This window comes from Anoplopoma fimbria, chromosome 8, assembly GCF_027596085.1.
Source record: "Anoplopoma fimbria isolate UVic2021 breed Golden Eagle Sablefish chromosome 8, Afim_UVic_2022, whole genome shotgun sequence".
NCBI classification, from domain to species: Eukaryota; Metazoa; Chordata; class Actinopteri; order Perciformes; family Anoplopomatidae; genus Anoplopoma; species Anoplopoma fimbria.
The window spans coordinates 21,347,715-21,373,015 of NC_072456.1; the positions used below are offsets into that span (position 1 = coordinate 21,347,715).

The window sequence follows — 25,301 nt, forward strand, 5'->3', positions numbered from 1 at the left end:
ACCAACACAACAGTTTAAATGAGCATAATCCACTGGTCTATTGTGTTTATTGTTTCAGTTAAAAATCAAGACAGCTTGACATGTGAGATACTTGGCCATTGAACGTCAACATACTTTACAATCAGTGCAAGAGTTAACCTATAAAACTATACATCGTTGTCTCAAAACAGCATCATAACACACACACTCAATGTACATCTTGGCTCACTCATATTCAAAGTCTCATTCAAATAATTCAAAAGACATTATTCAGGAGGTAGAAAATAAACTATAACAAAGGAGACTGGTTGAAACATCTCAACCTAAAGACTCGAAACACCATTAAAAGAATGACTGTCTCAAGATAACAGACTGCCGAGATTGTAGTAAATACTTAAACCAAAATGTACCAAAACACAATTCATTGATCTAGAAATTAATACAACACAGATAGTGTGCCATAATAAATTAGCTCTAATAAAACTTAAGAGGCTTAAAATCCCAAAGACACTCAGAAACATTGTGCACTCTTGCTTCATACCTATTAATCTTGCTAAAAAACAAGTTATTTTTAAACAATGTATACACTGTATTGCTTTAGATTATTAAAGACAAATTCTCTCATTTAAAGAATGAATAAAGTCATACAGTGATAACCGATGTTTTAAAGACTTGAAAGAAACTACAAATGCAAAGAAGTTTGTAATCTCAGTGTGGGACACTTACATTCAACTATGGGCTCCCAGAGAGCCTCAACAACAAAAGTGAAATGGGACGAAGACAGAGTGAGACGATCCCACTGATGCTACTGCTCCTCTCGTGAGGGAGACGGTGGCGGCGGTGTTGTGTCACAGTGCAGAGGGTGGCAGAGCAGCCAGGCTGTCCTTGTTGGCCTCCAGGAAGTGACTGCAGGCAGAAAAGGTGCTCGAAAAGCTGGAGGACAAGCCAGCGATGTCTGTGGAGATGTAGGGGAGGACGCCCGGAGTGGCCTGGTTGTAGTAGGTGATCTGAAACAAAAACACATCGGGTCACATGTGGATCAGTAAACCAAAGCATTTTGAAAACATTTAGTTGTGAATTGTGAGTATTAGGTTGCAGTAATGCGCTCATAGTGAACTGCATGCCCCTTTCTCATTAGGCCGACCTTGGTGACATTGCTGGACTCTTCCCAGATGGTGAAGCCAGCACACAGCACCTCCCCTCTAGTGTAGTCCTCAGTGGGGAGGTGGGTGGGCAAAGTGACAGAACGCAGAGCGATCAGATATGGGTCACTGAGAGGGACAAACAAGGATAGCATCATGAGACTTTATGAGAGAGCAAGCAGGACGCAGTAATGTAATAACTGGTTGCATAAAAAAAATATAATACAAGTTGGAAAAAAGGAAATCAGGAAATGAAGAAAAAAATACAGCAGAGGAGCTGTAAACAAAATGTGAATGGACATGAGCAGGTTGTTTGTTATGTAGTATGTTACAACACCTGGCGTCACATGGTTTCCTCCTGGATGCCAGCAGGATAAAGTCCTTGCCTTTGCCCCCTTTACTAACAGACGGTGTAGCCACGCGGTAGAGAGTGTCCTCCTCGTCTGCTTGGTTGATCACATCACACTCCCTGCAGAGGCCACAAAGTAATGAGCACGTGATGAAATGTGTTCTAGAATTCACATCTCATTCTGCCGTAACTATCACCTGAGACAAATTGTTTGCTGTTTCCACTCCATATAACTACTGCAGCCTCACAATGTGAGCTTTGAATATGTGCCAACATACAAACCATTGCACCTGACTTTACCCTTGTGTTTGTGGTTTGCTTGGTTGCTAAAGTAATATGATACAACTGGAGTATTTTAAAAGGCTAAGGCAGGTGATGTTTTTTATTTATCCTGCTGAAAACAATTCCAATGTAAAAGAGCAAACCCAACAAATGATTTACCCTTATGTTTCTGTGCTATGGACCTCAATTGTTGTCCTTAATTAAAAAAAATAAACCACCGTTTCACTAGGTGACATGTAACTTCATTACAATGAATACAAGCACTGCAGTTTATTTTCAGTGTCTCACATACACCTCCCTTCCGACATAAATATTCACTAAAGCAACATATTATATTGATCTGCGGTTGAAACTAATCCCCTTAAAAACACTATTTCCACATGTTTGAGTCACGCTTTTTGTTTTAGCAAAATAGAACCTTATTAAGAAATAACTATATTGTGTTCTGTTCTTAAAGATTTACATCTTCTGTAGAAATTAGTGGATTTTGGTGTTTTTATGTTATTTGTTGAACGAAAAACATAGAATAACATTAAAAGTCTTCTTTGAGCCTATTCTGCTGTTGAATTAACTGTAAATGACTGTGCACTCATACTCATAGTGCCGGTCCCACTCCTTTCTCCTCCTCAGGTCCGACAGCAGGTGGAACGTCTGCTCTGCCGGTACGTTGACGTTCATCTCCACCTTGAAACACAGCACGTGGTTTTCCTCCAGTGTGTACAGTCTGACCTAAGAGTGGAGCAAATCCACAAAGAGGAGGTGGGCTCGATGTCTATAAATAGGACTTGTTCCAGTTATTCTAATGTGCACACGTCGAGTTTGATTGCTGTCAAAACTGCCACAATAACTGGTGAGTGCATGAGAGAATATACATAATTATATATATTTTTAGGGTGACTATATTCAAAGCTTGTTCTCTAAATCTTTGACCATGACTTTTGGAGAGATGGTGAAGCAGAAGTAAGTTTAAAGTATTTTTTTATTCTGCATTTACCCACAATTTACTTAAAGCAATATGGGCCTATTTCCTGGAAAGCCCCTGTTACTGTGCAGCTTGTCCAAAATAATACAGATCAGAATGCATGGCGGAATCACAACAGCTGCGTCTATTTAACAAGCTATATCCTGTTTGATACTACAAACAATACTGACCTTGTTTTTCTCAGACGTTAATACCCAGTTGTTTCTGGTATCCATTAGTTTCAGTGCTGATACATTATTGTAGCTCAGGTACATCTGAAAAAAAAAAAAAAAAAAAAGGACCATCTGAACTCTTGACTACTGTGACAATAAGCCTCAATGAGCATGTGTGCCACTGTTGGCCAGAAATTGCAATACCTGGTTACTTGGATCCCAGGGTACAGAGACGGGCACCTCAGTCTGCTTGCAGGAGATAATGTATTTCCTGTAAACATGTAGGGCACAATGATTTACATTCAGGGACAAAAGGAAGATCAGAGGAAATTATCATAATATCAAGCTTTTCGTTCTGGCAACGATTATTCCCCTATTTAACATTATTAAATAGGGGAATAAAGAAAGATTATACTGGAGGCTGGGTATTTTACAGTCAAACAACGAACTTATTATGCTCGACAGACTCGGCAGCAAAGTCTGCTCAGCTGTGATGTGCAGTTCTGCCAAGTCATGCGCTGCTGCAGACCGCTGTAAATAATGGACTGTAGCACAACACTCGCCAAACGAAGCAATGATGACACCGTTTCTGTATTACTTAAAGTACTTTATACTGCAATCCTGACAACGAGATATAGGGAGATAGAAAATACATAATAAGCTATTTTAGTAGACAAAAATCTACGTATCTGAAATAAACCATGTCAGCCCTCTTAATTATCAATATGCTGTACAAGGAACAAAACCTGGTGATTTGAAGGGAAAATACTAACCTATCAAGGCGAATCTTCTTTCTTGCAACAGCTTCTTGATAACGTCTTTTCCCATCCTGTAAAACATGGGAAAACTTCATGTTGTAATCCTCACTTAAAGATGCTCTTTTTGTGATAACTTTGTACTGAAAATAAGCTTTTTATTTTGCCTCTATACTGTACTGTACATTATGGGCTCTCAGGCAGCAACAGGAGGCGGAGAAAACTCACCACAGGCTCAGGTCGTATCCGTGGTAGCGTGCACGGCTTCCTGTCACCGTCCAGCACCTCAAAGGTCATGAAAGCACTATTTATATGGCGCAGAGGTTCTCCACCCTGGTAGGCCTCCGCACACACTCCCACCTCCATGCTGGAGTGCATCATGTAGGCAGAGATGTGAACACACACAGACGTACAGTAAAAACACACTCTATTAGATGAGCGGATAGTTGTTTTCTTTGTGCTTTCATATGTCTCATTATGTGAAGACTCACCTGTGCTTGAAGGAATTGTTAACGATGGCTTTCAGTACCAGTCGGTCCCCAATGTGAGACGGGCCACGGAAATGGAACATGTCGATGCTCCTCAAGGTCGGGTGAGCGTTACACAAGCGACTACATAAAAATATAACCAACAAAAGAGGAAGAAGTTATTGTTTGTCTTCTGAGTTGCTGTTTTGAACCTTCGTCTCATTACAAATAGCCTCAGTGAACTAGGATTTGTTAGGAATATGCTTATTTGTTTTCTTACCATGAGTTTGATAAAAAGATCGATACCATTGTCATATCTTCGCGTTAAATATGAAGCTACAGGCAGGTATCTTAGAACGGCATAAATACAGTGAATAGGGAGAAACAACTATCCAGGCTCTGTCCAAAGGTGACTAAACAAACCTACCTGCATCTCTAAAGCTAACCAACTACCACAATTTATATTGTTGGATTTATTCGTACAAATACTTACATGTAAAAAAGACTATTTGTGGTTTTTTAGGGGATTTTCTGTGGGACTATTTCTTGGCCAGGTGCAGTGATTTCCTGGAGTCGCACAGAAAAACCAAGACTCCTAGCTATTATTTTTACATCGAGAGATATTGCAAAACAAACTGAGTATAATTATGTTTATGTGCACACATACTTGGCCAATGAAAGTGAGTTTGATTCAGTTTCCAGTCTTCAAGTTAAGATAAGTCAACCGACTGTCTGCTGTAGTTTCATATTCAACAGGCAGATGCAAGAGTGATTCTAACTCAGCAGTAATAAAATGATTAAGTGCATGTCTCAAAATGTCAAACTATTCCTTTAAAGCTGGTTTAAGTCTTGTTTAAAGTAAACTCAGGAAAACTGGGGACAAACCTTGCTGCAATTGTGGCCACATTCTCCATCCAGGCCATGATCTGGCCCCCAAAGGTGCTGACTTGATGGTTGGCATGTGGCGGAAGCACCAGCTCCACACTCTCCACCCGTGTCCGCTCAGCCTGCACAGCGTCCTTGTACTCCTGGCATTCTCCTGGCGAGAGCGCGACAACAAGGAGCTTTAATTAATCTGATTTTTTAAATGCTGCTTGTGTTGAAATGTTGCTGTATTTTAAAGCCCTATGTCTGCAGTCTGTACCCAGCTGAGCTGTGCTGCTGCTCAGTAGGTCTGTAATGATCTCAGCATGGATGAGCCTCATCCTCCTCCGCTCTGCTGCCAGGCTGTACTCCATCTGCTCCGTTTGTGTGCGAGGAAGCACCTGCTTCAGCTGTACCTGTGTACACAGAGCACACGGGATGTTGAACCAGCTTCAGCAAAAATGCATGTTTATGTCCTTGTCCCCTTACCTTCCCCGCTTCAGTTCGTCTGGCAACAAAGGTAGCGAAAGCATGGCAAACCTTCCACTGCCTGTCGGTGTAAAGATCTTCACAGTTCACCAATATGCCCACCTGAAAGGAAAAAGAACCAACACATGAATTTGTCATTTTTCTGAGATTAAAACATTCAACACGCTGAAAACAAATCCACTGACCTCCATACTGGACGTGAAGGCTCTGTTGACCTTTGCTATGATGTTGACGACCTTTCCGACCCTGGAGTAAACAGACAGAGACATTTGTCTTTACTATCAACACGGAGCAGTGATTGTATTATCAACACTATCTGGATCTCTCTACTGTGAAACATTATGTTTGGTTAGAGAGACACCTTGGCAGAGCAGCTTTAAGGTTAATACGTTACCCTATGGTGTGTTCAAAATGGATGTCGTCCACAGATGCAGTGATACAGGAACAACCTGCATGTCTCTCAGCTGTGAGGAGAGAGATTACAAAAATAGTTAGGCTAAGTAGTCTAGCACAAAGCACAGGCAAATAAAGCAAAGTAAAATTTGTTTTTGAGCTGTAAATACGTGCATCTAGAAAGGTATACAGAAATAATCCATCACACAAACAGACGTCAACCATGTTTCTAATTTAAATGCATTTAATTTGTCGATAAAGCACCAGAATTCATGATGCCAAAGTGTAATCTATTGCTTCTGTACAGATGTACTTAAATTAATTAATGTGATGAAGTGCCTTTAATTCTCAGGTCTCTTTTTTTTGCAGAGTAACCAAAACAAGATCTTCCTGACTGGTTATATTATTTTTAAACTGAAAAATTCTGCTGTACTGTGATGTACATGCATACCAAAATATAACATTTCACATGATTAGTCAGTCATCAGTTCAACAAAAAATATCTTAGTAGCAATTAATCAAACTGTAACAAAGTACTTCATCATTTTGGGGAATGCAGATAAGACTATCATAGTTGAGTGTAGGTCAGTGTTTAGAAGACCTCCCAATGAGATTAAGACAAAAGCAAGACTGAGACCAGAGCAAATCATTGACTAGTGAAGCACTAACACAGGTAAGCAACTATCAGAACTTGAAAAAATAACATCAAATGCTTCGGTACTGTACACAAACTAACCTGTAACTTTCTAAAAGCCTAATATAGAAATGTCCCACCACTTTGGCGACCTGGGTTTCAAATCTTGGCTCTGGAATCTCTGGCAAAAAATACCTTTTGAGTCATCAGGATTTAAATTGGCACTGTTTGTCCACTGCTTCCTGCTAGAATACTTCAGTGGCCATTTGGGATATTCTTGTATAAGCATGGTGCATGATCAGAGTTGCAGATGCACAAGCATGTTTGAGGCTTTATGATCTCCATGGGAACGTTTTAAAAAAATGATCTGATCTGTTAGGCTGTCAGCAGGATTGCGGAAAGATTACTGGACGATTTTCATGAAAATTGGTGGAAGGGTGAAGGCACAGGCCAAGGAAGAACCCATTATATTTTGAAGCGCATCCAAATCTTGTGGCGGATACACAATTTATTTTTTTAACTTTTGTTAGCATGGCAAGAAAGGGTATTTGGCCTCGGTTGATGTGTGCTCCTCTAGTTTGATTGTTAGTTTGTTTGTCAGCAGGATTAAGGAAAAACTATGGGCTTTATTTTCATGAAACAAACTTGTTGGAATGGTGTATATATCCACACACATGTGCAGTGGTTTGCACATCATAGACGTTAGACTATCGGCCTTGGCGGAGGTGTGGAATATGTCGTGAAGCGGAGATGTAAAAGGAATTACTGAGGATTTAAAAGTAACAAGCCAGATGTTTTCTGACATTTTCCTACCAGACAAGCAGGCCGTGGAGTCCATCCACTTCAGCAGCTGTCCCACGCTCAGCTCCCCACGGTGATTGGCGTGGCATGGCAGCACGATCTGACTCATCTTCAACTCGGTGGGGTTTCTGTACAACTCCTCATTCTCCTCAATGAACAGAGGGTCCTGCATGCTGTCTGCATATTTCCCGTTTGACGTCATAATAACTCGAAACCTACAAAAGGCAGAAAACACAGGAACATGCGTTAAAGTAAAAAGCACTTCTTCCAAAAGACAGACGTTTATTCTAACAAGCTGAGTGTTACTAAATGTGGAACCTGCAGTGAGTTTGGACCAGTGCTGCAACATAAGACGCTTTAAATAATCTGCATCATATTGTCGTCTGAGGAATTGCCCAACATTTGCCCCCTCTAACTCAGGGATCAGGAAAAACCTGAAATACCTATGTGTGATTACAACCTTAAAGCATTTAATGGAAGGCCTCTGGCCATAATGAAAGCCATTCTACATGCAGTTCTTTTTTTTAAAAAAAATGCAGGCTGGGACTAGTCTTTTTGGATGTGTTTAACTGGAGCAGAGTGTGACACTATTTTAAACCACATAGACAAACTATTTTAAGGCCATGCAGCTAAATGAGGTATTCATGGAAACTATTTGCTGGGATTGAAGTGTTTGCCCACAACTGCTGCTCCAATGGGGAGCATGCAGTGGTCACCTGTCTTTCCTGGTTAACACTGACAGAAGCTGTGGTGACCTTTACATTGACATCAAGAGAAATGAGACATACCACAACATTCACCATGAACTTCTGTTATCAAATACTATGAACATGTGAGAAAGGACTGGCTCATGTGTGCATTCTGCATAATACAAGTCATGGCAGTAAACACATTTCACATTGGAAACAACACAAATAAAATGGCTTACCTGATTTTATAGTCACTGCTTTTATGGTGAAATCCAGATAAGAGTCCTTCACGTGTCAATGGATCGGTGGCTCCTACTCCTTCACGCCGGCTGAAAGCTGTAGCCTGCGACACGGACGTCTTTCCATTTCACCCATTCCTCCACAACTTTATAAACACACGCATGTACGCACACGCGACAGCTTTGCTCAGCTGTTTCACCACTGGAGGGAGGGAGGGAGGGAGAGAGAGAGAGGGGGGGAGAGAGACCATCCCCTGCAGTGGTAACTGTTACGTCCACATTTTTAAGGTGGAACTGCAGTTGCTTCATATTTAGGGGCCGCTTAGGAACAACTTATTCTAATAAAATAAAGATGCAAACTTTTATGGATACTTGAAAAGCTGTAAAGTGTGTTTTTTTTAGATGTTGTTGTTATTGTTGTGGTTTTTTTGTTTTTTAAACCTGGCTTCAATAGGCCTAAGTATGAATTGTTTTAATGTTTTAATACTCAAGTTAAACAATTGAGATTTTCTTTATAAGGCAAACTAACAATGATCTCTTCTATGGTACCGATATATCTAGTCTTTTTCTTAATTTTTTATTGATTTGCTATGTAGGCCATCACAGGCCTAAACATTTTCTCTTGTAAGAGAAACTCAATATTCTATTCTAAATCATCACAATTTTTGGTTATAAAGAAGCAAACCAAATAGTTTTGACTATTCTGTGCTGTTAGTTTATACACTTAAAAGCCTATAAAATATAGAAATGTACGGCCCTTTTTGACTGAATGTATCTTATGTAATTAATACTGTTGGATAACTAATTACTTTGAAGGGTCAAACGAAATCTGAACTCGGCCTTTCACCCTTATATCAGCTCTTATAAAGAATAACAGAAAACCTTCTCATGGCTCCAGAATTTGGAGATGATATATTAGAATGATTTAAATTATAATATATTATTATATTTCTTATATTATATACAGTACCAGTCAAAAGTTTGGACACACTTTCTCATTTAACTACTTTGAAGAATCTAAAATATAAAACATATTCTGGTTTGTTGAGCATTTGTTTGTTTACCACATAATTCCATATGTGTTCCTTCATAGTTTGGATGTCTTCAATATTAATCTACAATGTAGAAAAAAATAAAAATAAAATAAAGAAAAACCATTGAATGAGAAGGTGTGTCCAAACTTTTGACTGGTACTGTATATATATTTAAAAATAAAAAGTTTCAGTCACATAATAAGGGAATTGCATACACATTTTTAGACAAAGACAATTTAATTATACATGATATTATAGTTCTACATACAGTACCAGTCAAAAGTTTGGACACACCTTCTCATTCATTTTTTTTTTTAATGACATCCAAACTATGAAGGAACACATATGGAATTATGTGGTAAACAAACAAATACTCAACAAACCAGAATATGTTTTATATTTCAGATTCTTCAAAGTAGTTGAATGAGAAGATGTGTCCAAAACTTTTGACTGGTACTGTACACTCTCCTATTAACAATTTATTTTATTGTAGAAATATTTGCTTTATAACCATAATAGCTCAATTAATGGCTCCAACAATGGAACTATTAAATAATAATTAAACATCATAAACTGTCAAGCTCGACATCGCCGTCAAAACAGCAAATCGAAAGCACGTCGAGGCAGACCTTAAAGCCCAGCCGCGCTCTCATTGGCTGCCGTCTGCGTCACTCACACTTAGCCCCGCCCCTTCCCCTCCACGGAGCAGGCTCGGTTGAGGCGTCGCGCTGAGCAGGAGTGCGGTTGGAGTGTGAGAGGGTCGCGGCCGCGATGATCTGACAGATGAAATAGCGGAAAAAAAGGAAAGAGAAGGCGGTCGTCCTCCCACACACAACAATGTTCCCCAAAGGCAAAGGCACACCGGTGCCGTCGGACGGCCAGGCGCGAGAAAAGTAAGCCCAGAAACCTCCATTAATGTGTATTCTGTGCCGCGTAAGTTCGCTTCTGTTGTTCGCTGGACGGGGCGAACAGGAGAAGCGATTTCCTCCTTACCGAGGCTTGGATTGAATGAACCGCCTCGTCTGCTCGCCATTCCTCCCCGGAGCCGTGTTTTTTTAATATATATATATATTATTTTTTTTTACACACCTTTTACTGTTTGTGTTTCGTCATTTTCAGTGGCGAGCGCGGAGAGGAGAACAACAATAACATCGCCTTGCGACACAGTGCATTGTTTTCTCTGTTGCGCTTTTCATAGGCTCCGTCTTATTCCCATCTGTGCCACTGGGATACTGAACCTTTTAGCTAATGCATATGTGTTTTTGTTTTTTTGTTGTTGTTGTTTTTTTTTTTTAATACCTTTCACAACACTATGTTTAATGACACTGCCTTTTCTTTTAATCTTCTCTTTGTAGTGATTCGTCCCCAGGTCTCTGCTATGGGTTGCACAGTCCCCATTTCATTCTTGGCATAGGCTATTTGGCAGCCATTGTTCAGAGGGCCTGTGCCCGACTCTAGTCACTCAGTGTGGCCGTGGAAGAGGATTCAATCTGCTGCTTTTGACGTTTATTTTTGGTGATATTTGTGAAATGAGTTGTTTTTTTTTTTTCTCTCACACAGGTTGGCTTTGTACGTCTATGAGTATTTGTTGCACATAGGAGCACAGAAGTCTGCACAGACCTTTTTATCAGAGGTATGTGCAATTTTGGGTTGAAAGTTCAACTCTACTATCATTTTCTATTTTATTATATTTAAGCACATTTATGTAATTGTTTATTGAAATCCTCCTTGTACTAGATCCGATGGGAGAAAAACATAACACTCGGAGAACCCCCTGGATTCCTACATTCCTGGTGGTGGTAAGTGTTTAATATTCCCGTCCCTCTGTTGACATGTCCATGGGTTGTTTGTGTGGTTTTGTTTTGCTTCATGACCTGTCTTGTCCACAGTGTATTCTGGGACTTGTATTGTGCCGCACCAGAGAGGAGAGAGACATGTGACCACTCCAGCGAAGCAAAGGCCTTCCACGATTACGTGAGTAGTTCTTACGTGTGAACTGTTGCACACATCGCTCTTGTCTTCTGTTAAAGAAGACAACAAGTCTGCTCTCAAGGCTAAGAAGTGGTGTGAGTAATGTGCCCCGCGACCTGGGTTTTGAAATGAGTCAGATCTTTCTCGTTGGGAGCTATCAGAGCAAAGTGCTCACAATCTCTCTTTGTCAACACTCAAGTCCTGACAAAATCTCCCACGTTCCCCTTCAAGAGTGATACAGCTTCAGGTTATTGTGATTCCTTTTAGCTTGAAGCTTGATCGTGGTTCACCCAAAAGTCGTGTCTGATTTCTGCTTTTTTATTTTAGAGTTGTACGTCATTTTGTCTGGCCCCTTCGTAGCTGTATTTAACTACCTAATGCAATTTTGGACAGCACCTTTTTTCTTCCCCTGAATTTACGATCGGTCATCTTGCCCTGTCGGTGGGTCGAGTGATGCGTCCAACAGCGAGCTTTATAGGCTTCTGGGAAAATTATGCTTGTATCAGCATGTCCTGAGTAAGACCTGTCGAGCGCTCCCCCCCCCCTATCCAAGCCTCTGCTGTCAAGACCAAAAAGAAACTGCTGTGTGTTTTCTGCACAACTTTATAGACACACACGGTTCCCAAGGGCCGTGGAAAACATGGAAAGCAGCTGACAAATGTCATGGAAAATCTTGTGTTGTCCTGGAAAATCATTTAAAGCATTTTCCTATTTTCCTTTATCTGAGAATAAGCTACTAGGACGTCTATCAGGGCTCCCCAAAATATATATAACATTGCCATCTAAAAGGACTAACTTATGTTCAGGGTGGTGTTAACGTTCAAATGGTAGTTAACGGTGTTTTAAATGGGCTCCTCTCGCCCTTTTTCACGCTGTGAACACAAGACTGCATTTAACATTACTAGTAAAGACGGTTAAGTATGGTGTGATAAGAGTCGGTGGCAGTGGGCAAAATTGTAGGCTGTACAGTTTGTGTTTTTGGCACCATGACAATTCAGTTATTGGTGTTCAGCCAGCAATGGCTATTATAATTCATGAGAGAAAAGGGATTTTTCAGTGTACAGCATGATTCCTGTTTGTCATACCAGGTAGATCATCACTGAATCCTGGAACAGCTTGTTTGCTGCTCTGATGTGTGGTAGCTTTAAGTACATAATGCAACATATTATCTGTAGTGGAAATAAAAACAACTAATTCAACTAAAGAACCAGAATCCAAAATCTATCAAACATTACTCAGGACACGTACATCATTCGGTAGCACATTGCTCCGCTCATGATAGCACTTCTATATTTGCGTGGTGTAGATGTTTTGCATCTTGATAATGATGACATTTTACAGAAAGTGCTGCATTGTTTCCAGCTTTGAGTCAGCATTTAAAAAAAAAAAAAAAAAGCCTCATGAGAATCAGAGAAAGTGCAGAATGCTGGTCAGTGGCTGCTGCTGTTCCCATCCTTGTGTCTCATCATGTTGCTGACGTAAATTAAATAAAAAAAATATATTCAGGTTTTGCTGTGTCAGCACAGCCGAGGAAAAACATTAGGGGGTTAAGCAGTCCTCTCAGGATACACAGCCCAGTTTGTAGTGAGGTTGGTGATGTATGAAGACAGGAAGGGGTTAAAACGGAGATGTTGGTCCTGCTCTTGGCAGATAGGGTTGTCAGGGTAACAGGCCTCCTGATCTGGCAGGTGACCTGGGAGCAGGAGCGAGGCTAGAGCGTGGCTCTGCCCTTTTCAATAACCACATTCCTTATTAACACATACAGACAAAGGAGTGCAGTTTGAAAACCAGCCTTAATTCACAAAGCATGTTCATAGTATTTGATTGCAATATCTTTAATTGATTTTGATTGTTTGGTTGGGTTGGATTTATTTTTTTTTGTATTTTGAAAAAGTGTCACAGATTTCAGAACTCTGCATCCGATTTATGACAATTGATGTATAATAATATGAAAGACAACTAATATTTCTTACATTATTTTGTAGTTCCCCCTGTATCGTACTAAAGACACATCCTCAGGACCGGTTTTGAAAGATTCAACGGCACATAATAAGATGTCAGATTGCAGCTTGCGGTTTGACGAAGACAATTTTCATAACATGGAAAGCATTAAGCAAATGAGGGAGCAGTGAATCGTCAGTCTGGGCAGTGTGCTGCTGTGGCAGCGAGCTTTGGGAGTTTGCTGTGCGGTTGGCTCTCCCCGACATCTTGTGGCTGCCCTTTGCTCTGACGTTCGTTCTCCTTGTGTTCATTTGTGGATGTTGGGGGGGTCAGACAAGTGTGTGTATAGTGTGTGGACAGTACTGGTCCTTGGACCCTGTGCCTTTTGTCTAGGTGTGGGGGAGGTGAGTGCTGCTCTGCTAGCCGGCAGGGCTCGTATAAAAAAAAAAAAAAAAAAACCTTGGCGTATTCACACTGGGCCCTGACGGACGCTCCCCGAGGGGCCCCGTCGCCATGGCGTCAGCGGCTGATTGATGGCTGTCACGGAGCTGAGGGGCAGATTGGAAAAAAAGGGGAGTGGCACCGTGGCATATGCCCAGCATCCACCACCGTGGAGGAGCTGAGGGAATAAAAAAGAGGAGGGGGGTCGGAGGAGGGAGACGAGAAGCGAGAGAGAGAGAGAGAGAGAGAGAGAATCCAGTCAGGATTCAGAGAGGGGTTTTATGATGTTGATTGATGGTTAAACATTTACAAGCTAAACATCGGGCCTGGTTTTCTTTGAGCGTTAGTTCCAGTGGAAGAAGTGAGGCTGTTCAGAGCACGCTAGGTCAGGAGCCGACGTTTGGGTGGTCTGTGCTGTAGCACTACCACCCAAAACCCCAAATCCATTCTACTTCATCCCTTCTTTAAATTCTAGCATTTGTTCTTCTTTCTTTTTGTGTCTCTCTGTGTTTTCACGGTTGCCTCAATCAACCTCTCGGTCATCCTCACCATGCTCTCCCTTTTCCCTTTTCCTTCTCTCTCTCTCTCTCTCTCTCTCTCTCTTTCTTTCTCTCTATCTCTATCTCTCTCTCTCTCTCTCTCTCCCCCTCGGTATTGCCCACTCCCCCTCTGTCTTTGTTTTCGCAAAGAGCGCACAAGCACATCCGCCGCCTCTCTGGCCTTTTGTAACCTCCTTCAGTGATTCAAAAATTCAAGGGGAAATTTGTTTGGCTGGGGTTGCTTGTGTGCTCTTTACTACACACACACACACACACACACACACACACACACACACACACACACACACACACACACACACACACACACACACGTACACGCTGAATCATGCTATGTAGGGGGGGGGGGGTTGGTTGTCTGTCTTGAAAGAGGTCCCCTGGGAAGTTGTATGGAAGGCCCCAGACAAGAGCCTCGTAGCCCGGGGCCGGGCGGAGACATCTGCCCCTTTCCTGTAGCAGATCGTCTGTGGACAGACGTGGCTCGTTTTCGAAAGGAAAGCATCAGGCTGTTTTGAGGCAGTCCAGCAAGCACAGCTGTGGGCTTTAGTGAGACATGATAAAGATTTAACATAACGTTGTGCGTTGCTTTTCGGTTTCTGACTCCTACAAAGCTTCGTAGATTGTTGACATTGTTTTATGACTCATTACCTTAAATACAGCTTTGTTTTACTTCATTATTTATTTGAAGGCCTCATCACAGGAATGGGCTTCTTGAGAGTAGAGGAACAAAACAAGTTGATGTTTCACTGCAAAGGGACCAGACAATTTGGCTCTATGACCATATAACACTCTACTATGAAACTCGACGCTGTAGATCAACCTTTATCTATAATGAACAGAGCAACTCCTTCCTCCTGTTGCATCACAAATGTTTTCTTTGGTTAAACACAACACACTTTCCTGTAGTTGAAGAATTTACTACTGATCTCCCGTAGGAGTGGCAATTTAGAGGCTATTCAAATGAGGATGAATATCTTTAGAGATGAGTTAATGTCACGAGGGATTGGAAATGTACTTGGAACATAAGATGTTGAAACCCAAAGTTAGGTATAGGCCCAATTATTTTAAAACGTACAAATTCAAATATAGAGGATAAACCCCTGCTACTTTTTCCCTATATTTATTTGCTTAGGTTTATTTATTATGCTGGTAATTCTAGTACTTAATCTATTTGATATTTGTTGCTGGCCAGTCTTTATAAGTAGCAGCGTGTGTTGCATGTAAATCAATAATAACCAGCGAAGATCCATTTCTCTAGTTGCCCAATATATGTTTTTGTGATCACTTTCATTTCTGGCTTTATTCTGTTTGTGGGAGATGTGAGTGCATTTCTAATGAGATCGAGCACAAACATTACCCCAGCACGATCTTATCTGTAGCGTTTCATTAACTCGTTCAGCATTTGGAGAATACATTTCTCCTACCTGTTTGTCTTTCCTTGATTGCCTCCTCTGCTTAAGTAACTCCTAAGCCTCTTAAAAATCCCTTTTCACCTTATGAGCTCTCTTAAGGGGCTGAGATGTTTGTAAATAACTTTTATCTTTACAAGAATCTTGTTTTAACTATAAGGGGAAATTCTTAGAAAACATTATCTCTTTAAATTAGAATATTCTTAGAATTTGTTCACTGCTACGTCCCCGGGACTCACAACATCATTTCTTCCTCTTTCTCTTTGTAATACAACCAGATCGTTACTGGATTCACAAGTTTCACTCCTGGTCTCATCGCATTGTCCCTGACTGTATAATCTCAGTGCTTTTAGTTCCTGTCAGAAACCATGAAGAAGTATGTAATCGTATAAAATAGTGATACCGTTGAGCCTATAGCTTCAGCTAGTATCTTTCCCAACCGGTTTCATAGAGTTCTGATTGGTTATCCTCACAATTGATACTTTAATTTTACTTTAAAAGCGTGTAAAAAATAATTACGTTATCGTAGTAATAATTGCACTTTATGTGCTTCTAAGAAGCTTTTGCTGCTTTTTGATTTCATGATTCATGAAAAACAATTCTCAAAAGACTAATATTTTATTTTTAGAGCCCTTTTGTGTTGGTAAACCTGTTGGGCCATGCAGGTTTGACTGAGTAATTGTTGGGTGACTCCTTCCAAGTCAGTAATAGTGTCAGGCAGGAGGGGATTTTGACGTAATTCTTGTTCGACTTGCATTGGGATGACTTGTCTGGGCAGTTCAATTCTTGCAAAACAGTTAGTGTTTTATGTATGCAGATGATTTGGTTATATTTTCTTCATGCACTGCTAGTTTTAACAGTTGTTAAGTATATAGTTAAATTTTGGTGCTGAGTTTGACATAAATATATATATTTAATGGTAATTTGATGTTGGAGATGCTTTTAAATAGCTTGGTTAGATGATTCAGTGGATGATGAGATACTGTATATATGCTATCAATGTACTGTATATTAAAAGCAGGGTGGATATTTCCGTCACAACTTCACCTACTTCCAAGGTTCATTGAGAAGTGAAAAACTATGAAGAGGTAAAACTTCAAATATACCAAACTCAAGGCTTCAAAACAGCAGTCCATAATCCAATCGGTGTGGTCACAGTGACAAAAGTAAAAACTGTGATCTATGATATTTTGTTGTGCCTGGTCACCAAACATGTACATGCTGTTAACACTTTAGTGGTAAGTTTCTTGGTTTTCTCGGTATGTGAGCTATTTTTAGGTTATTTTTTTTAAGTGGGTGCTCAACAGAGTTTTAGTGAGTCATTGCAGGTCTTTCAGTTTCCGTTGTGACTTTTGTATCTTAAACAGTGAAAATAGAGTTAACTTTGAATCTTGATTAAAATGCATTCATCCAAATTCTGAGACTAACCAAAAAATAGGCCGGGTCGTTGAGAGTAACTGCCTGGTCAGGATGGTTGAGGAAGTACATGAGAGTGCAAAAATTGGTATGCGGATCAACTGAAATATCCAGAAATCTTCTTCTCCTTTGCAGTTATAGCAGAACATTTGAGTAAAGAAACTGGTTTTACAGGCTGTGTCCGTGTCCCAGTGATGGTGGGGCCCGATGAGACGTGACTTCTCTCTGTGGCCTCACTTCTCTCCCTGCTGAGGTATTTCACAGTGACCCTGCAGTGGCAGCCTGAGCAGATATAATTAGGGAAGGAGCAGTCAATACCAGGGAGTGTGTTGGCTATTGACCAGTGATATCTGTAGCTCTGGACAGAGTGTGTGTTTGTGTGTGTTGATACATCCATCGTTGTAATATTCATAGCTTGTTTTCGTACACCTACACTGTAACGAGACTGAGCTACGCATTAAGACGTGGGACTGAAGGAGCTTCTCTCTTTTTTATAGTTGTTATTTGGAAGCTAAACCCGACCGCCTGTAGACATTAGCCCGTCTCAGATTCCCTCGGCTACTGGGAAGAAAAACTGAGTCAATTAGGAGCGTGTGACCGAAGCAAATGGCACATTAGCGAATTAGGGCTGCGGTTTGAGCAGGATATCGGCCCAGTGAGCCCCTGCTGTGTAGCAGCACTTTGGAGCCACTGACTCAGTGAATCCCACTGCTACTTATCTGATCCATTGGATCCTGGATCAACCGGGTACAAAGGACTCATTACCCCCTTAAACGCCGCTTTCATACAGTCGTGATGCGGGTCTACAGGCTCCATGTTGAACCCGTTTCTTTCTCATTTTAGATTAGTTTACATTGCGTTAAATTATGTTTAAACAGAAATAATATGGAATTTTATCTAAATTTAATTCCCAAGTCTGGACAAGGGTCATGAATGCTGGTCAAATTACCACAATAACCCTTTCAGATTGACAGCCAAACTTGTTTAGCCGAACCTCGGGTAAGCTTCCTTGTCTCTTTTTGTTTTCAGGTATATGACAAGGAAAAGCATTGATAATCGATGCTTAACTGTAACATCACTTGTGGACTTAAATAGATCATCAGCAGAGTCTTGTTATTGGTTTGGTCTCGCCATGTGAAAGCATCTTTCGTCTAGACAGATGTTACCGTTAAAGTGCTGGTCCCTGCATTGTTTTTTTTTACTTTCATTCACAACCCAGCTGCACCAGCATTTTCACAGAAATGTAACTAGGTCTTGGGGGGGGGGGGGGAATTGGCGTTACAGATTTCCCTGAATAGCGATCCCTGCTCCCATGACCGAATGCAGGAATGAACAGCAGATAGTCTGCGTTAGGAAAGGGACCTTAGAATAATCGATTTCTCTGATGTGCTCTTCCTCTGGCCAGCTGTGCCAAGAACCTCGGTCATGAAGGGATAAAATAGATATCCAGCAATAAAATGTCATCTGCATGTTAAAGTTCCATGCGTGTACTGATAATATTTTGTATCTTCCTTTTTTTTTTTTTTCCCTTTAGAGTGCAGCAGCAGCCCCCAGTCCTGTGATGGGAGGGATGCCCCCTGGTGAGGGCATGCCAGGAGGACCAATGCCACCCGGCTTTTTCCAGGTTTGTGAATTTACCACACTGATACTGTCTGTTACTGTTAACACTCCTAAATCGACTCCAACGCTTGATTATCACTTCCTAATAAATATTCCAAATTGTGATTTATTAGTATCCTGTGGATGGAACAATTATCAAATGAACTGATCATTTCTCTAGCTGCACATCTGCAGGCTCACGCTTTGTTAATGCTGTCACGGTTTTGTTTATCTCACGAAGCTGTAGGTCTCCATATGGTGTGTCTATACTGCTTTAGTCTTTTGTTTTGCTCCACTGTGCTCGGTGAACTTGTAGTAAACATCATAGACGTTCTGTCTGCCTGGGCCCCTCCAGTGCTGTAAACAGGCAGGCGTGGCCTGGCCATTTTCCCTAATGGAGAAATCGAAAGGTGCAGCACCTACCGTAAATCAATAACTCATGAGGATAAACTCTTGGCAGGCAACCGGTATGGAACCGGCTCTAAGACGTGACATAAAATTGCAATTCTGCTCTGCCTCAACAAGATCAAAACTAGGATATCCACCAGCTTATTATGTACTGGAAGCTGAAAAAAGGCGTGACTCATTACGTGATCATGTTAATATCAGGAAAGACATTCTGACATTGACACATGAACGCACACACACTCATACGTTCCATGTCAGAAACCATTGGAGGAGGCTCAATTAGACCCCTCACTCTCTGTCAGATCAGCAACATTAGCGACACAGTGCCGGTGTTTTGTTGTTATAAAGCTAATTGCATAGAGCTTAATTGACACTGTTGATTCAGGGGAAATTAGCACTGATGACATGCTGCATGCAGACGGCTTCTTGATGACTTGACTGACAGGCGAAAGAGCACACATCTTCTCCACCTCTCTGTCTCTTTTCCCTCATTCAAGGCTCAGTCATTTGCTTGCTCTTCTCTGCGCAGTCTCTCGTTTACTGTGTTTGGTACACGGTAATGGGCATTTTATTTTTGTCCTTTTTTTTTTTTTTTTTTTTTTTTTTTTTTTTTTTTGGTACGTTTTTTTTGCGCCACACTTTGGTTCTTGCACTCCAACTGTCCACTGCCCTGCCGTAACCCTGCTTCTCTCTCTGCCCCTCTTCTGTCACTTCTGTCTCACTGTTCTCTCGCTCCCTCTTTCTCTCTTCCTCCCTTCTGTCTTCCTTCTTGCCTCTTTTATTTTGTGCGATGCCACAGGGTCCTCCTGGTCCCCAGGGCTCTCCTCACCCTCAGCCTCCTCCCCCTAACAGTATGATGGGACCTCACAGTCAGGTAACACTCCTCCTCTCCCTCTTTCTCTCTTTTTTTCTGTTTTTGCTATCTGTGGTCATTTGGGAACGCGGGTTCTCAGTGCTGATGCTTCATGCTTTGGCATCCGTCTCAGCTTAATGCTTTATGCTGCTTTCAATATTCACAAAAAACAAGCTTTCGAGAAATTATTTAGTCCTACATTTTTGAGAGATTCTTTGTTGGTTCTGTTGTAGTCCTTCATGTCGCCTCGCTTCGCTGGAGGCCCAAGAGGTCCCCCCATCAGGATGTCCAACCAGGTAGAGCTTTTACACACAAACACACACACCATGGATGCAGATTACATAATTTATATTTAAAAGTTTAATTGAGTCTTTGTGATTTTTCTTCCCCGGCAGCCACCAGGCGGAGGACCAGGTCCTCATCCCATGCTGCCCAACATGGACCCAACACGGCCACAAGGTGCGGCTCAGTACTGTTTTCACATTTAAACCGAGACGAAATGTAGATCCCATATCAACTTAGTTCTTTACTCCCTTCAGGTGGATTTTATAATTACCAGTTATATTACTGAGCATTGGTTAAAATCAGATCCTCAAGTCTACCCTCGCTAGTTGTCCCTCAAGGCTGGTGACTAAGGGTGACCAGGGCTTTTGCCATCAGGGCCCCTAGGCTCTGGAGCTATCTTCCTAAGGAGATTAGGTTTTTTGACGCTTGGTTTGCAACCATTTTGTTGTTTGTTTTTATCATTATAACTATATTCTGTGTGGTTTATTATCTTTTTGTTGTTTTATTCTTGGGTATATTATGAAGCACTTTGTAATCATATCTAGAAAAGTTCTATAAAAATAGTTGTTATTATTAGTATTATTAATCACTTAGTGCACATACAGTAAATAAATCGTTTCCTGGCTTATCGCTTCATATAAATTTCCTTTTTCCCTCCAGGCCATCCTAACTTGGGGCCAATGCAGAGAATGAGCGGTCCTCGAGGCATGGGACCTATGGGGCCCGGTCCTCAGGTATGCTATTCTACTTAACATAGAATAATATCACCTTGATGACCTCAGTCATGAGTCTTTACCAGACTAGTTTGTAGAACAACTCATTTGTAAGTTTTTGTAAATTTTGTAATAACCAAATTCAAAGTTATTTTAATCGTATCAGTATTTTTGCATGGATTTTTTTCTCATACTCTCTCTGTGGTTTAAAATAAGTTTTCACAGACAATTTTCTGATTTTTTTGTTTGTCTCTCAGAACTTTGGTGGCGGGATGAGGCCTCCACACAACAGCATGGGCCCCGGTATGCCAGGAGTGAACATGTGAGCCTTTTTTTTTTTTTTTTTAATATCTGTAAATATATTCTTTTCAAATGTCATTTAACCTTAATGCATTAACTTACTAAAATGTATATGTTTATTTACCATCTAGGGGCCCAGGGACTGGTCGGCCATGGCCCAATCCCAACAATGCCAACTCTGTGAGTACTAATGCACAAACACACACATGCGCCCAGAAAAAGGCTGGTTCAGATTGCAGACAGATTTTCTGCAGAGGCCTAATGTGCTCCACGGTTCCAGACTGAGATGTAATTGTAGTATTATGTGTCACGGTTTCCACAGACAGTTGGACAGACCGCCATAATGGTATTAGGACGATCAAATGATGAATGATGACATTTTGAGGTATCGAAAGGGTTTGCACTCACCCATTTCTGGTCTGTAATGTTTGTGTTTTTGGTTTCAGATGCCTTACTCATCACCCTCTCCTGGTGCATACGGGGTGAGAACACATCCTGGCGTCTTACCTTACACATACTATATGAATGTCCCCTAAGGAAAATGTAATTTTTTAGTCTTAACATGTAAATGTTTTTTCTTTTCTTCATTTCTCTCCTTTGACTTTTTCTCCATAGGGTGCATCTGGAGGTGGGGGGCCCCCAGGAACTCCCATCATGCCCAGCCCTGCAGGTTAGTGCTTCCTCGACCTAAGCTGTTAGTCATTCCCCTTTTTATGAACTTTCCAGTACAATTAATATGTATGATTGCACCTTTTCCAGACTCAAACAACTCTGGTGACAATTTGTACACCATGATCAACACTGGACCCGGCAACCGAAATAATGTAAGTACTATTTTATTGTTCTATTCGTTCTGTAGTGTGGATTTTGTAGTAGGAGTACTATTAGTACACTTGGCATGCATTAGAAGACAGCGCACTTTCTAGAAAGTTATTTTTCTATCCCCCTCACTACTTAATTACCTACATTCCTCCCTTTTACACCAAGTCCACCATCCATCCTGTGTCAAGCAATCTCGTTTAACAACACACCATAACATCAGGGCCAGTCCTGTGAATGTAATGGGGGTCACTCAGTAAAGAAGTGGGTGACAGAGGACAATTATTAAGTGGCTGAGGTACACAGCGTGTTGTGAGCTCCACTGGTTGTTAGGAGAAGCTGGTACCATTAACTAAACACCCGACCTCTCTACCATCTCAACACGCTCCTTTGTCTAATGACTGCTGGGGATAGAGACAATTGATCTGGTCTATACAGCCATGCTGCTGTGGAAATACTTGTTTGAGTTAAAAATGATACTACTATTCTACTACTAAGTACAAAAGGGCTTACAGAGAATCTTTGCTTCTTCAAGCTAAATTACTAAAATTCTTTTATGGATGATGAGTTACTCAACCCAGTTTGAAATTAATTTTACTCAATAATGTTTCACATCCCCAGAATGCAATATATGATCTAGTATTGGATCTTTTTCACAGTTGGACATAGGATGTTAGATCTAGTAGCTTTCAGACGGATCAATACTCGCATCAACCTGAGCCTCCTGCAAACTGCTGATCAGGGAAAAATAAACTACAACTGAGAAATACTGAACAAAAAAACCTAATATCAAGTATTTCATTTTTATGGGTTTTTTAAATGGTTTTTTTAACTTCCTTGATAACACGTAAACCGAGCTGGCCTGCATGGAAAACACTTTACTAACACACTTTACTATCCACCCAGGAATGTATATAAACTAGTTTTTCAGAGAGAAAACAAATGCACTTGTTATACTGGTTCCATCTGAGTGCTATTTAATACTGTAGGCTTCCGTTTCAGGAACTTTGAATTGAAATATGGACTGAAGTTCATAATAGCAGAAATAAGTTAATGCGCTGTGTACTTCCACTTTTATTTTGAACCTGGTTGGATGTTGTGGAGACGTGGTTTGTGAGTCCATGCTGTCCTGTTTCCCCCTCTAGTTCCCTATGGGCCCCGGCTCTGACGGACCCCTGGGAGCCATGGCTGGGATGGAACCACACCACATGAACGGGTCACTAGGTAACACCGCTGACTACAGAAATACACTTAGTATCACAACACAGAAGTGTTGTCGGTGCATTCAATGATTTGAGAGTATAGTTTGTCTCCGTTCTTATGGTCATAGAATACAAACATTGTTTTTCATATTGTTTCATTCTTAGGCTCTGGTGATTTGGATGGAATGAACAAGGTAAATATTGTAACCATGTAGAGAAGTTTAGCATTTAGAGCTTTAATATGAATAAAGTGAAATGTTATGCATTTAAAAAAATAAAAACGTTGTGAACTCTTTGTTTCCAGAATTCCCCAAACAATTTAAGTGGCATTAGCAATCCTCCCGGGACCCCGAGGGATGACGGGGAGCTGAGTGGAAACTTCCTCCACTCCTTTCAGAGCGAGAACGTGAGTCTCACTTTTTTCCAGTGTTGAAGACTGTAATAGTATTTTGATGAAGCCAGAGGTAGAGCGCTGTTGACCACACAGAAAAGCCACAGTCACGGCTTATTAACATCACTGACTAGAGTAGCAGCGTGAAAGAGCTGGCTGGGCGTCTGACCAAGGACAACTTGGTAGGGAAAAGGTGTGTTGATGTGTGTGTTTGTGTGTTTTTAATCCTCTCTTCTTCTACCTGTGCCTCCACAGTACTCTCCAACCATGACGATGAGTGTGTGACCTCCCCCCTACCCGACATTATTTGCCATCATTCCGGAGGATCCAAACTCACTTTAGGACACGGCCAAACACATCAGCACCGAATCAGGGACGGGCGCCATTTTGGTTCCACACTAACGCCAGAACGCTGATCGGAGAAAAATCAAAAATGGCTGGCGACTACTGCTCCTTTGCTCAAAATGAAGGACAATTTCTCCCATTTATCATAACCCCCAAGTGTGACAAAACCAGCTACTGAAATGCAAACATGACACGTTTTATGTTCTTTGCAGAGCCCCCAAAAAACCCTCTCGGACCCCCCCTCCCCTCCTCCCCCTTCCCCTCAACCCTAGAGCGAAAAAATGGTTGAAGTTTACCTCTTGTACTTTTTAATTATTGCTTTGTGGTGCAAGATGTGCAGGAAATTTCTCCGCTTTTGTCACTTAAAAACACTGGAGAGTGTGCATATGCATTGTGAGCTTGGAACGTCTTTGTCTTGTCATTTTACTTATCGCCATGCGTACTGTGTCACAGTTTGACATAGGACTCAGAATTTGCCTTTTACCCTGTGGCCACCTTTTATTAATAATGTACCATCCTACCCGATGCCCACCCTTCTATTTAAAGAGGCTCGTACAGGGGGAAAGACTTGAAAGATTACGGCTTTTATTGTGACGACCTTTCACGGTATGCGAGTGCTCAGATGGTTCTTACGTTGTCAGTTTGATCCCGTTTGATCAATTCCATTCTCTTATTGTTGACAGCGATGCGATTCTGCGCTCTTGGCTGTTTTTAAACAGCTGGATCGCTGTCGAGGGGAAACCAGACTTCGGCATAAGAAGTGAGTGCATGAATGCTGAGAATCTGTGTACAACATACTACCTAGTGCTGCTCTTCTCTATGTGGACACCTGCTTTAAGATGTGGTGTTATATCTCTTTACCTGTCTGTGCTTAACACTCTGTGCTCTCCATCGCCGTAGCCTTCCGTGTTATCTCCAGTTTGGTTGATTTATGATGAAATGGCAATGAATGAGCGGCCCATTTTTAATCTCTCATACGTATTGGTTGTTCACACGTCCCTCCTGTATCTTTGGTCGTCCCCTCGCCCCCTGCCCCTTCTTGCCAGCCCCATACATTTTTTTTATATTTTGATACAATCTTTGACTACATATATTGCCCCAGTTATTGAGTGAGTCAAAGCTTTCTAAACCGATTCTAGTAGGCATCATTATAAACTTAGCAGCAGTCTTGTAAATGTGATGAGAATTTTTATTTATTTCTTTTTTTTTTTTTTTTTTTTTTTTTTTTTTTTTTTGTTTCCTGTGAACATTACGCATTATATACATCTGTCCTATGTTGCCTTTATTTGCTGATATTTTTTTATTTCAAATTGAGGAAAGATTGCTTGTTAATATAATTTTACAATAACTTAACTACATGTGTTGATTGTTTTTTTTTATTGTGCCTGAATGTAGATTCA

The 25,301-nt window shown here is 41.1% G+C and overlaps 2 protein-coding genes across 3 annotated transcripts; one reads left to right on the plus strand and one right to left on the minus strand.

Moving 5' to 3' along the window:
- On the minus strand, positions 1-8,405 carry acot11b (acyl-CoA thioesterase 11b). The gene is made up of 16 exons (XM_054602650.1): positions 8,218-8,405; positions 7,302-7,504; positions 5,856-5,925; positions 5,647-5,707; positions 5,462-5,563; positions 5,253-5,388; positions 4,994-5,147; positions 4,133-4,252; positions 3,870-4,008; positions 3,660-3,715; positions 3,091-3,157; positions 2,905-2,988; positions 2,348-2,481; positions 1,459-1,590; positions 1,124-1,250; positions 1-986 (listed from the first exon to the last, which is right to left on the minus strand). Exons 2-16 carry the CDS (start codon positions 7,489-7,491, stop codon positions 828-830), a joined length of 1,731 nt encoding a protein of 576 aa, XP_054458625.1. The 5' UTR covers positions 7,492-7,504; positions 8,218-8,405; the 3' UTR covers positions 1-827.
- A 1,523-nt stretch (positions 8,406-9,928) lies between these two features.
- On the plus strand, positions 9,929-25,118 carry ssbp3b (single stranded DNA binding protein 3b). 2 transcript variants are annotated; one of them, XM_054603501.1, is made up of 18 exons: positions 9,929-10,144; positions 10,812-10,884; positions 10,989-11,050; positions 11,141-11,225; positions 18,521-18,610; positions 19,793-19,867; positions 20,080-20,142; positions 20,242-20,305; positions 20,792-20,865; positions 21,102-21,166; positions 21,276-21,324; positions 21,591-21,626; positions 21,760-21,814; positions 21,904-21,968; positions 23,109-23,187; positions 23,331-23,359; positions 23,470-23,571; positions 23,812-25,118. In XM_054603501.1, exons 1-18 carry the CDS (start codon positions 10,089-10,091, stop codon positions 23,839-23,841), a joined length of 1,152 nt encoding a protein of 383 aa, XP_054459476.1. In that variant the 5' UTR covers positions 9,929-10,088; the 3' UTR covers positions 23,842-25,118. The 2 variants fall into 2 exon arrangements, with proteins under 2 accessions (XP_054459476.1, XP_054459477.1); XM_054603502.1 differs by lacking the exon at positions 19,793-19,867.
- The last annotated feature ends 183 nt before the right edge of the window (positions 25,119-25,301 follow it).

Excerpts from the sequence above, each read along its gene's own strand:
- acot11b (XM_054602650.1), bottom strand. The coding sequence starts at position 7,491 with ATGACGTCAAACGGGAAATATGCAGACAGCATGCAGGACCCTCTGTTC. Across the intron at positions 5,926-7,301 it reads CTCCACGGCCTGCTTGTCTG|CTGAGAGACATGCAGGTTGT; the intron begins GTAGGAAAATGT and ends CTCTCCTCACAG. Across the intron at positions 1,591-2,347 it reads GAGTGGGACCGGCACTATGA|GGAGTGTGATGTGATCAACC; the intron begins GTATGAGTGCAC and ends TGGCCTCTGCAG.
- ssbp3b (XM_054603501.1), top strand. The coding sequence starts at position 10,089 with ATGTTCCCCAAAGGCAAAGGCACACCGGTGCCGTCGGACGGCCAGGCG. Across the intron at positions 21,969-23,108 it reads GACCCGGCAACCGAAATAAT|TTCCCTATGGGCCCCGGCTC; the intron begins GTAAGTACTATT and ends TTCCCCCTCTAG. Across the intron at positions 23,572-23,811 it reads ACTCCTTTCAGAGCGAGAAC|TACTCTCCAACCATGACGAT; the intron begins GTGAGTCTCACT and ends GTGCCTCCACAG.